The sequence below is a fragment of the Sylvia atricapilla genome, chromosome 2, assembly GCF_009819655.1.
Source record: "Sylvia atricapilla isolate bSylAtr1 chromosome 2, bSylAtr1.pri, whole genome shotgun sequence".
Classification (NCBI taxonomy): domain Eukaryota; kingdom Metazoa; phylum Chordata; class Aves; order Passeriformes; family Sylviidae; genus Sylvia; species Sylvia atricapilla.
The window spans coordinates 81890279-81903498 of record NC_089141.1 but is presented as its reverse complement, the minus strand read 5'-3'; the positions used below and the strand labels follow the sequence as shown (position 1 = coordinate 81903498).

Here is a 13220-nt window from a genome sequence, read left to right as displayed (position 1 = left end):
GGAACATGTTTATTTTAGAAATGTTTTTTTATTTGTAAAATATGCAGAGTAAATTTTCTGTCCCTCTTTTTCGAAACAAAGTGGTAGTAAAAACTTCACTGCATTCCATTGATAATACAGTTGAGATGTTAGGACTCAGTGTTTCCTCTGTCTGAGAGTGTAAGTTGAATTTAGGTGATGCAGATGCTTATTTCTATGTACAGCATGACACATTATCCAATAGCCTTGTGGGACTTCCTTCTCTATTTAAGACAGAAATGTTAGTCATTGCTAGAGAAGCATGTAGACCTTAGTGGTTCAACCAATATGGTGCCGTAAATATTTACATTAAATTTCAAGTATGTTTGTATGTTGAGGTGCTGCTTTATAGTCTCCTGTCTCACTTCACATTCCACTGGTTTGAATGGCATTTTTCCAGGCCTCCTTCAGTAGGCACATCAGAACAGCATATGATGCTGTGAACACTGCACCCCCCTTCTGAAGGTAATGCCATTGTTTGGCCCTCACTAGTAGCAGCCAGGGTTATATTGTTCCTGTGCTCACAATGTCCATTTCAACATCCCTTGGTTCCCCATAGTGCTTAGCTGTTGGAACAAAGCACAATGCTGTGCCCATGGATAGCATGTCCCTGTGCCAGGAGGAGCAGCTCACCATTGTTGAAGTACAAAGATTCCTTACACTAGTTATGGCTGCACTTGTTCTGTATCTGAATTAACAAGAGCTATATTGGCACTGCAGCTGTTTATCATCTCTGGCTTTATTATAAGGGATCATGTTCTCATTAATGCAAGCTGCAGCTATAAAAGTTTGATCAATGTTTCTTTTTCCCTGAAGCAATTTTTTTCTGAATTTTGCTTAAATATGGTTTCCAGTATGAATAAATGCCTTCTAAAGTTTTCTGAATTACATTTTTCCATCATAAGATGCAATTTTCATAAGTAAAATTAATACATTATGAAATTGTTTTTAATTAAGCTATGTAGAGACCTAGCAAATACATACTTTTCTTTCTTTTTGCTCATCTGTTGCATAGCCATCCTGCTTTCTTCCACTGTCCCCCCCTCCAGTTCCTCTCAGCCCTGCTGATTTGGCTTAATTATTGGAGTGGTGAAAGTGTGAGCTGAGGACTCAATAAGCAAGTTTGACAACTGCTCTTCTCTTGGACAAGAGTAGTGCTGACCAGTCTATAACTCTGTGTGAAGAGAATGCAGACAATATAGCCATTCACATGTACAGGCTTCTTAATAAGAGCCTGCATCAAGATCCTTTTCTAGCAGGGGAAAAGCTGATGCCTTAGTGCCACTTAAAATAGTGGCAGAAAGGACTTGCTGCTGGCACTGCAGAAACAGAGACCTGCAGGGCTGGTGTGTCTCAGATAGGTGTATCTCTTAGCTCGAAACCTGTGTCTGGATATTGAGCAGTAGTGCAGCTTGATACATGCAGTAAAGCATGAAATGGAGTTGGGGACAGCAACTCCCCTGTCTTAAAGGGGATGAGAGAGTAATAAATGATGGCTTGTACAAGTGGCATGCCTACTAGTATGCACTGGTGTAATAAAACTTCTGCCACTTTTGTCATGCTGTCTTGGCTTCTCTTTGAATGACAAATTTTTGTCACCTGCAAATTTGGCAGCTGAATTCAACCAGCCTAACTTGCATTTTTAGTGAGATGAGAGAGACATTTCAGATCAACTTTCTATTTTTAAAACTACTGTCAAGAATCTCTATCTGAATTCCCTATATTTGATCTGGAATCATTAATTTTTTTTTTTTTTAGTATAGTCTTCACTGGTGAGGTACTGACCTTCAGAACATGGCTCTAATCTTGGAATAAATATTTTGTTATGTCATGACATGAGTCATCGAGAAGCAAGGCCAGGAATAGCTTTTTTCTTCCAATTACTCCATTGGGTAATTTTTCTTGGGAAAAATATATAATGTCAGTAACTTTCTTTGACTTGACTTCCATAGTTGTCTTTTGGGGAACTGTAGCAGCAAGACCTTGTTGCTAATTGACAATTTTTATGATGTTTGACAGTGGCAGCAGGGCAGTGCTCCATGTATGTTAAGAGGTTTGAGCATCTCTCAACCATCACTCCTGTGGAATATGCACTGACTGCTCTGTATACTATACGTAAAGCTGCTGTGCCTTTACATTCTCTCTTGATAGCTAGAGAGACAGTGAAAACACTGATCTTTTCAATTCACTTATATGTGTTACATTATTAAAAAAACATCCCTGTGCTGATTCAGAACCCTCTTGCTATGCATATACTTAGTTCTTTTCAAATCCATATTTGTATTTTCTTCCTGTGTATCTCTGTGAGCTGAGATTTTTTTTTCCATCTTGTTTGTTGCATGTTGTCTCAATTGAATGCCAGTCTTTGGGCTGGTAGATTTCTGTTTTTATACAGCGTGATGTGATCCTGAAATGGAAATGAGCCTATGAGCTTTAGCATCACAGAAATTATTAATGGTACTGAATTATGCATAATTGTTAGCATTAGTGTTGCAAAGGATCTGACGAGGAATTAGGAATTACAGAACTAGGAAGGAAATAAAGAGGGAGAAAACATGAGTGGCAATGAGAGACCAAGGTAAAAAAACATTGCCTTTTAGGAGGTAAATTAGTGTGCCTACTGTGAGACAGTTTTGTTAATTTTTGTGCACTTAACTACCTAAAAGCATAGAGGGATTTTGGAAGAGGGCAGCAAAAGTAATTAGGTTACTGCAGTAGATGCATGGGGAAAGGTTACAGGTGGTGTGGGTAGAGACACAAATCTACTGTTAGCTTGAATATGTAAATAGCCCAGGGGAAAATGACTTTGTTTACTTTAGTTAAACCGAACTAGAAATTAAACTGAGTTTTAAACACAAAACATCAGTCTGCCACAGCACAATCACAGTGTATTGCAACGTGCTAATCCTGTTGTACAGTGGGTGGGAAAGGACTATTGTTATATTTTAGTGGCAACCATATTGTCATTTTGCTGATCACCAAAGTGTATCTTTGAAATACCTGCAATTGAGAGCAGAGGAGCTAGAGTGAGATTACAAAACAGTTTAGCAGCACATGATTTTTGTACTTAAAATTTTTATTGCAGGCACTAGAATAATTTCAGCGTACATTTTTTTTGGTTGAAAGTGCTCTGTGCTCAAATACTGCTTTTTCAATGCATCTGTTAAACTTGGCTTAATTTTAAATGCAAAGTGAACAGATTTTTTTTTTATTGAGATGCTCTACCTTGGATTGTCATCACCATAATGTGTACCAGATCTTACCCTGCATAGTTTTTAATAAAAAACTAAAAAGAAAGACTAGCATAAAACTCTGTAAAGTGCATCAGGTGTGTTTTTATCTTACTTTTGTTATTTTGATGGTTATCCTTGGTATGAGCAACATACAAGTCAGGCAACTCCAGCAATCTTATCTTTTGCACGCAATAAAATGAAACAAAAAGCAAGATACAAATTCTTTCAACGGGTGCAATATGCAGAACAAAATGGGTCTGTAATCTCTGTCTAGAATGTCCCAGTTTCTTCTCTGTGACATGTTCACACTGAAGTGCAGAGAAAATGGTATGTCATGAGATTGGTATGTGGAAGGCCATGCCTGTGTATTTTTAGGCACCTAAACACTGGAAGGCACTTCTGGCTTAACCTTTATCTGTTGCTTGGCATTCTCAGGGCTGTAAATTCGCAGCAGTATTACTGCTGTGTTTGAAGTATTTGTGTGGTTGGTGATTGCCTTACGGATGTGAAAAAGCAAGGCACTCGTTTAGCAGTGGTAGTGTTAGTGCTGGTGGTAGCAGGTGTAGTCAGGTGCTGCTGCTTGCAGAGGCAGGTGAAATGCCTGAGCACTCATTTCAGTGGGAGTTATGAGAGTAAACCTCATCGTGCCTCAGAGAGTAGTGGTTGAACAGTAATAGTAGTAGTAGTACACACAGGTATTTCCTCCCACTCAAGAAAGGAAAAAACGAAAGAGCAGGTGCTCAAGTGGTGTCAAGAGTCTCTGTCAGTCAGTTTCTGCTACAAAGAAAATGGATTCTTCTCCCTTCCTTTGCTTCTCTGCTGTTTGGGTTGCTTCATTTGCAGCTGCAGCAGCATCTCACCTACTCCTGTCTCAAGGAGGAAGGAAATAGCACTGCACTAGATTAATGTAATGGGTAAATTCCCAACCTCTTAGAAGACAAAGTTAAAGACGAGGAGGTTGGGATTTTGGAAATCACAGAATGGCTGAAGTTAGAGGAGTCTGGTCCAACCTGCTACTCAAGAAGAGCCATGTAGAGCACCATATGGCTTTTGAGTATCTTCAGCAATGGAGACTCCACAGCCTCCCTTGGCAGCCTGTGCCAGTGCTCTGTCACCCTCAGAGTAAAAACATGTTTCCTGATGTTCAGAAGGAGCCTCCCATTTTTCAGTTTGTGCCTGTTGCTTCTGGTCCTGGGCACCAGGAGCCTGTCTCTCCTTACTCCCACCATCAGGTACTTGCACACTTAGCAATCTAAGATCCCCCCCAAACCTTCTTTCCTTCAGGCTGAACAGTCACAGCTCCCTTGATCTTTCCTCAAAGGAGAGATGCTCCAGTCCTAGGAGAGATGATCCCCAGATCATCTTTGTGACCCTTCCTTAGTCTCTCCTCAGTATGTCTCCTGTCCTGGGAAGCCCAGCCCTGGACCTGGCGCTCCAGGTGTGGCCTCACCAGTGCTGTGTAGAGCAGAGGGATCTCCTCCCCAGACCTGCTGGTAGCACCTAATGCAGATTGGGATACCATTCACCTTCTTTTCAGCAGGAGAGCATTGATGGTTCATGTTCAATTTGGTGTCCACCAGGATTCCCAGGTTCTTTCCTAAGGATAGAAAATACCTATGGAAAAGCAGTTTCATTAGTACTGGAAAGGAAGAGTCCTTAATTTCTATACAGAGAGATAGGTGTTGCTGAGCTCTTCAGGCTATCTGAACAATTTAGTCAAGGAACTCTTTCAAAATAGAAACATTCAGATACTGCATTCATTATTTCTATAAATGTGCTAAAGAGGGAAAACCTGAAATATAAAGAAGAAAAAATTAAATATAAAAAAATGTGTGCACTTGACTGCCATGTTCTACAGGAAATTCCATTTAAGCATAAGAAGGTTTTTCACTGTGGGAGTGATCCAGTACTGGCACACATTGCCAGAGATGTTGTAGAGTCTTTGTCTTCATAGATTGGACGCATCAACCTGCTGTAACTGGTCCTGTTGTGAGCAGGGGGTTGGACCAGATGATCTGCAGAGGTGCTGACCATCCTCAGCACTCTGTGATTCTGTATTGGTTCAGTCTAGATCACTGTCTCTTTGTGAAATGTCTTATATTCCAAGCCATCAACTGGTTTTGAAAAAAATATATATAGAGAAAAAATGACAAAGACATTGTCATGGAAACTAGTGCTTTAAAAGAACTGAATAATAGATTGACATTAAAAAGAATGAAAGAAGAAGCATTGTCAGACTGCTAGTTTTTTTACAGTAAATTCCCCATAGCCTTTTAATACTTATTATATCATGTCTTTTTGTTCCTCTAAGTGCTCTTTGTTGTCATTCTTTGTTTTGCTCTCACTTGTTAAAGTTGTAGAAGTTTAATAAATTTGATCATTCATGGCTTCACAGGACACACCACTGCTTATTCATATGCTCTAATGCACCATAAAACCATTTTACTTCTTTCATTTTTTTAAATTGTTTAACCAATAAAGACATTTTTACTCTACTTTCCTGGTTCTGTAGATAGTTAAATGAGTGACATGAATATTTTCCTTTATGCTGATTTCTTGATATGTATTCCTTCACACTTCCTGTATGTTCTATTACTGCGAATATATGCATGTTTAAAGTATGTAAGGCGACTTTTATTTCACATTGTCCTCTGAGAGTGATTCATCACTTTTGGAGATGTACCATTAGCACTTTCATTTAAAGACCTTTTTAATGGATGCTGCAGTGATACTCACACCTAATCTGAGCTCACATCTTTTTCAGTTAGATTGGAGGATGTTTTGGGGCTTTGTGACTTGTGAGCATGCTAAAGGATGCGATGGGTTGGAGACAAATGGGCAAACATAGGAAGGACTGCTGATATTTTTTAGACATCACTCTTAGCAAGAGAACAGCATGAATCCTCATTTTTAGAGAGGGTGTTGAACCACAGCTGTAGATGGTTTTAAAATGTTCCTACTGGAGGATTGAGTGCAGTAATCAATAAAAACCCTTTCCTTTCACCTGGGTATAGTAAGTGTAAGGACCTCATATGCTGCTCTTTCATTCTCTGAAGTAGCCTAGCTCAGTGACATTGTTGTGGCAGTAAGAAGCAGGTATTTGGAAACTGTAATCCTGGTTTTGGACTTCACTGCTCTGGTCTCTCTTTGTTGGGTTATTCAACCTTGATGCTTCAGTTTATTTTTTGGAAATATTTGATATGAATACCATTTCTACCTCTCAGAGAGTGTTCTAGGTTTACTAGTTGGCATGTGGTGCTCTCAAGATGTGTAGCTGAATGAAAAAAGTCATGACCTTGAATGTGTTTGTGCAGAGAGGTCACAGCCATAAGAATGCCATCAAGAGTGTGTTGTGATTTCTTTTTATGTGGGACTCTCGTGTAATATAATATAAGTTTTAAAATACTGGAGAAAATAACTTAAAAATAATCTGTACTACAGAATTAAGGTTTCTTATTGTTTATTATCTTTTATGTTGAACATCTAAGCATAAAGGCATGATTTTCCTGTTTTCTTACTATTGCTCCTTTTGCCGTGATCACTAATCAACCTTAAAATATACCTTAAATTAATGTTCGTGTCTATGCAGTGGGCCTGATTTGTCATGGCTTACACAGACCTCTGTTTCTCTACACAGTGAGTAGAAGAACACTGCCAATTTTGTTTGAGAGCATTTTTAGAAATGCCCTACAAAAATTTACACATGGCTATGTAAACAAGTTGCACGGTTATGGAGAATCAAGTCTAGTAAAAGCTGGACATAGCATTCATACTGTTCTTTGCAGATGAACCTGGACTATAACTTCCGTTGTTATTTTTGCCTAGGAACTGTGAGGAAGTGTTATCAGCTGAAGACTGTGAAATGTTATACCACTTTGTTTATACCACTCACCGTCCTCTTGCAGTAGCAGCTGGGGAATTCCTTTATAAAAGGTATCTCTGCCTGCCTACTTCTTGCATATTCTCAATTTGTTTTGGAATAAAGGTGGGTTTATTTAAGGGAGATGTTAAGTATTAATTTTTCTGCTGAAAGAGTGTGCCAGCTTTCTTCTGGTGAATCAGAAGAGAAATGCTGTCTGGGAGTAATTGCATGTTTTCTCACACAGCCTTGAAACAATAGATGTGAGAAAAGTTGCAAGACTAACACAGGGAATATGAAACTAATTGATCCATGTGTGGATCATCCATCCACAAGTGCCATGCTATGTTGAGAACATGCCCTCTTTCTCTCTACTTTCTTTTCCTATTGCTTTGCTTCTTACAAGCCAGTCTGTCACCTGGCATCTGCTGGATTTTCATAGTTTGGTGATAAATCACAAAAATGGCCTCCTCTTCTCCCTTTGGAAGTTGCCTTAAACATAGTAAAGGCTTTGAATAATGAGAGATGCAGCAGATTAAAAAGCCCTCCCAATTTCCTGTCAGGTTAATGAAATACAGGGTTTATCTTCCCCAGGAGTAACTCTTATAAATGGGCTTTTTACAACAATGGTTGCATGAAGTTGAATGGAGTTGGCATGCTAAAAAGGGAAGAGACAAATATTCTGTCTCTATGGCTGAGAGAAATAATCTTAACTTACAAAAATGAATGAAAATAAAATACTTAAGCAAGGATTTTGTGGGGGAACATTCAGAAATAGTAATCGTGTTTCCATATATACAGAATCTCCTCCTAGTAGTCTTTTCCTGTCTAACTGAAATGTTGGCATTCTGGAATTTGTGAAGCTAAGTCCAACAAGAAAGACAAATTAAGAGAAACTTCTGTTTTGATGAGTCTGCTATTATATCTGCTAGACTTAGTCTTTTGTGTTGGTCCTAATATGCTCTCATAATTGCGATGTTTCTCCTCTCAGAACTCTGCTGCATTTTGCTACCAAAGTGATTGCCCTGATAACTTCACTTTCTCTACCCTGCTTGAGAGTGCCTTGTGGACACCTTGACCCTGTAAATCTCATCCTTGTTCTTGTTTTCCCAGTGCTTCTCTCCAGCACTTCTTCCAGTACAGGATGTTCATTTTAGTGTGATAGGAGATGTTAGTGACACTCTCCTTTCTCTGGTTAGACTGCTGAGTTTTAGTATAAATGCTTAGGCTTTCCACACCTGCTTCCCCTTCTTCTTGGTTTGCACAAAATCTCCTCCATGTCTGCACATTTTAACTTAGATTACTTAGCTGGCATAAATTATATCAGCAGAAGCTCTTCCTGAGTGCACAAGCTGTTGGTAGCATTTAGTAGTGTGGTCCAGCTCTTAAATCAAGCTGTTTTGGGCCTTACATTAATCTGCAGGGATGGCCTTCCTGTATTTATCTTGAGATTAGCACTTTTTGTGGATAGTAGTCAGAGTCATTTTGGATAAAGGGGGAAATGGAAATGGAAGTGTCATACTGTGCTTCATAATTCTCACAGAAGAGGAAGAGCATATTTTCCACTGTATTTGTAGCATTAATTGCCTCTTATAATTATAAGATACTCTACTTTCCTTAAGAAGCTACACTTCTGAGATGCACTGTGATGTGAATAGTAGCTGTGTAGTAATATCTCTGCTGTGTTGTTAAGGTTTAAATTTGGCCTAGAGCAAGCCTCTTCAAGCCTGAGCAAATGCCTACATCTTTGTATGATCAGTTCTGTGGAATCTGCATCCATCATCCAGAAAGGTGTCAGGGTACATTTGAAACTGACAGAAATAGTCTCTGCGTCCACAGAGATGGCATATCTTTCCTAATGGAAAACAGTCTTTTTATTTTCTTTCATCTTAAAAAATGGCTAATGAGATTTGGGGTGAAGAAGTAGACACTTGAGAGAAATACAGTCCTTGTGATCTTGACAGAATTAGTGTTACATTGATAAATGAGTGCAAGGTGAATGTGGCAGAACTGGACTGACTTGCTTTTCTTTTGGCAGGCTGCTTATGCATAAGGGAGATAAAGAAGTTCAGCCCAAAGGAGGAGGAAAGTTTGGAGCCAGCATTGACCAATTGAAAAGATTAATACACTTTTTCCTGGAGAGTGAGGTGAGAACAGCCCCTGCAAGTAAGCCTTTTAAATCCAGTGTTGCATGTTAAATCAATTATCCTCTTGCTTTTGAAAGCAATTTCTGTTGGTGAGGTCAGAAATGTATGGTGTTTGAAATGTTGGTACTCTCTAGATTAAGTTTTAAATGAAGCCGTATCTGTTCTGTTGTATTAAAACTGATTTACAAGTGTGCTAATGGAGATAATCAGTACTGAGGCAGTTTCTGGAAACAACCTGAAAGACTAATGCTACCAAATCAGGGGTTTTGGTACGTGTCCATGTCTTTCTGGAGGCGGATGTGAGTTGCTGTCCCATGGCTCTATGCTGGCCAAAACCTCTAGTTTTACTGAGAGTTTTATCAGCTTAAGTGCTGATAAACAGTTCACAGTTTAGCTTTTGCAGTGGTGCAGACCTCTGTCTGGCTAAAGTGTCTCAGGAACAGCAGTTTTGAATCTTTCTGCAAAGAATTGAATAGATGACTTGTTTCTAGTCCTGTGACTGGTTTTTTGACTGTTATGATCACCAATATAAAGCAATATAGAAGCTAGTTTTAGAGATTATTTAATTTAAATTTATATAAAAAAAGAGAAAATTAAAATTTTTTGCCTACTTTTCCTGCTTTTTCACCCCACTTTCCTGCTTTGTATCAGATTGAAGACATGGTGTTTAAATATCAGTTGACCTTGAACTAAATATGTTGGAATACGACATGTGTGAATGACAGAGCTTTGTCATTGGACAAGGGAGAGGAACATATGAAGATGTGTTTCTTCTAGTGATGTGTTTGCTTCTATAAGCTTGTGTTTTTAATCCCTAGCTACACAAACATGTTGCATACCTAGTAGACAGCTTGTGGGACTGGGCAGGCAAATTCCTGAAGGACTGGGAGTGCATGACCACTCTTCTGTTAAAAAATGCTGAAGAAGTTGGAGAAGGTGGGTAAACAGAGAATTTAGTTTGTCTGAGTGAATCTCCCTATGCTATTTTTTGAACCTTACCTTAGCTAGGTTAGCATCATTTCATATTGCAGTACCATTTGGTCCCAAATTGCAGTCTCTGAGTGTCACAAAGCAGAAGCAACTCCATGCACTGCTAGCGTAATATTTATGTCAATGTATTTGTTTTACTCAGTATTCTGTATTTATGTAATGTTAGTTTAGAACCTGTGCAATAAATACTTGTTAATTAAACCATAATACTTATGTAGTGTTCACTTTGTTTGTCTAAACTTTAAAATTGGAAAGTATTAATAGATTTAAACGCAGTTATTGTTAGACTTTTATTCCTACCTCAAAAGAAAATGAGTAATGTATTGAACTTCACTGACATCTAACACTAGAGAGGGGTTTTTTTTAGAATTATTTTGAAGTGAACTTAAATAAATCTTTAAAGTCCCTTCCAACCCAAACCATTATATGATTCTATGAATAGATGTTGTAGTCGAACTAGATTTGGTTGTGTGATTAAAATCAATTTGTAGACCCAGTGAGTTAGAGCATTTTGGTACTCGAAGATTTGTCCTAAATGAGACACTAATCAGTAGGAGACCTCATTAAAACTGCCTTTGTTTTTGCAAGCTGAACTGCCCCAAAAATATTATCCATTAAGGGATTAATGATACTTGGTAAATGTGGAAAATAACTTCTTTCAAATGAAGCCAAACACTCTCTAGCTGTTTATTTAGCAACATTGTGTCTCCCATTCTTCAGTGTCCTTCCACAGTTGGTCAGGTAAATGAGTAGGCTTTACATCAGTTGTTGCTGCATCTTCACTTTTCTTTTGTGTGATGCTGAGGCTGATTTACTTCCAGCACTGAGCGATGCCCAGGAAAGTGCTCTCATCGAAATCATCCTTGCAACAGTCAGAGAAGCAGCTGAAGGTCATCCTCCAGTGGGCAGAGGTGCTGCCAAAAAAGTCAGTGCATCTTAGTCTCATTTATTGTCCTGTCATCACATTGTCTTTGCCTTATGTACTTTGCCAGACACCTTGTTCCTAGATGCAGAAGTATCTTATTAAATAAAATAGCTTATTTTTCTGAAATGCTGCAGTTTCTTTTCACCTCTAGATCTTATTAGAAGTGGATATTGAAGGAGATGAGCGTTAGAGGAGAGCCACTTGAAGCATATTATTGACAAATGATGATGAGCATTTTATCCATCATATATGGCTGGTCAGCAATTTGTATGTAATTTAAGGTTAACAACAACAACAAAAAAACATCTGCTTTTCTTCATGGAAAAGTGTCTCTATCTTAGCTTGATATGCTTGAGACAATGTAATATGTTAAGCTTGGGTTACATGTGAGATTCCACTCAAATCCCAGACATTTTGTAATTGAAACCAAATGCTTTATCTGCAGATTTTGTCAGTAAAAGAGAAGAAAATCCAATTGGAAGATTGTACCAAAATTACTGAACACTTTATTATGGTGCTTCCTCAGCTCTTGGCAAAGGTAACTGACAGCTGCTCTGTGAATGCATGTTAAATATTTCATTAAAATTCCTGCATTGTACTCATATCTTGTTTTTTCTCTGCAGTATTCAACAGATGCACAAAAAGTGGCCAATCTTCTGCAGATTCCTCAGTATTATGATTTAGATGTTTACAGTACGGGACATCTAGAGAAGGTGAATAGGAATTGGGGTAATCAGTTCATATGGAATGTACTAAGTTTACGTGACAATGTAGGGATGGGATTAATGGGATTTGAAACAAGTAGGAAATTGTTGAAATACAATGAAATGGTCTCTTACCTTAAGCAAAGTGATCTTTTTCAGGCTTTACTTTTTGTTTTGAAGCTGCACAAAAAAGCCTTAGTGCTTGTCAGTTCTGATATGCTGTGTCTGGCCATAGTGGGCAACGACTTGTGCTTTGTGGTAGACCCAGCCCTGGGTTTCTTCATTCCTGGCTGGAGGGAGGGTGGGTTATGCTATGTGTCTTAAGTTGATGTCTCCCAGGAGTTGACTACAGAATAGGTTTCATTCTCTGTGAAGGCTGACTCCCAGCTGCTGGGGAATGACAGTAACTGAAAGATAAGAATAGAGATAGTATATCTGCTGATGGGAAAGGGGCAGTCAGAAAAAGATAGATGAAATCCTCGAAATAGCTTAAGGTGTTCTTAAGCAGGGATGTTCACAGGGAGGCAGTGTTAGGCAAACACTCTGAGGTTAATTTCGGCCCAAAACTTAAACTGGAAGAGAGTGAGTCAACAGAATGGCACAAGTTACCTCCTCCCACTTAAGAGTGAAGGCACAGTTGCTGACATGATCCAAAACATTCTCCATTCTCCAATGCTAAGGGAGACAACTTCCATTGTTTGAAGACAGACCTGTCCTTTGGGAAGGCATCTTTTATTCCCTATGTAGTGCTAGACATATATTGCTAAAGTAGAACTTAAAGCAGTTGCTTCATTCTTTAGGATGATCCAGAGACATAATGATGAAAGAGAGCTATAAATGTAGGAAAAAAATGTCGTGTCTTCTAATCCTGCCCCTCTTCTCATCTTCTTTATATGACCCATAGGGATATATGGGCCTAGTGAAATGATTTAAAGCATAAGAGGATTTTTATACAATTTACCTATAAATACCCCTTTTATCACCTGCAGCATTTGGATGCTTTGCTGAGAGAGATAAAAGACATTGTGGCCAAACACTCCGACACGTCTGTCCTCGAGGCTTCCTCCAGGACTTATTATGTCCTCTGCCGTGAAGAAATTGCCATCTATAGCCAGGTGGATTGTGCTCGAACTCAAATGATAGATGAGTTGATGAAACAGCTTAACCAGCAACTAGATTGCTTCTGGAAAAAGGTGAGTGTGACTCATTGAGGGGTAAGCAGACTGTTTCCCTAGGAAGAAAAAGGAAGACAAAGAAAATTAAGGAGGATATGGAACTATTCTTTGCCTGCCGATTCTGCTTGAAGGAGGCAGAACTCTAAAAGATGGGTTTGCACCTCTGGAA

General features: G+C 38.8%; 1 protein-coding gene across 1 annotated transcript in view; it reads left to right on the top strand.

The window, feature by feature from the left end:
• LOC136357906 (cohesin subunit SA-2-like) overlaps positions 1–13220 on the top strand; it is a 58294-nt gene that overhangs the window by 24002 nt on the left and 21072 nt on the right. Inside the window, exons 13-19 of the mRNA XM_066313549.1 lie at positions 7077–7184; positions 9149–9257; positions 10076–10193; positions 11069–11172; positions 11618–11710; positions 11796–11885; positions 12866–13069. Coding sequence (XP_066169646.1) covers positions 7077–7184; positions 9149–9257; positions 10076–10193; positions 11069–11172; positions 11618–11710; positions 11796–11885; positions 12866–13069 — 826 coding nt within the window. The remainder of the gene's footprint in view (positions 1–7076; positions 7185–9148; positions 9258–10075; positions 10194–11068; positions 11173–11617; positions 11711–11795; positions 11886–12865; positions 13070–13220) is intronic.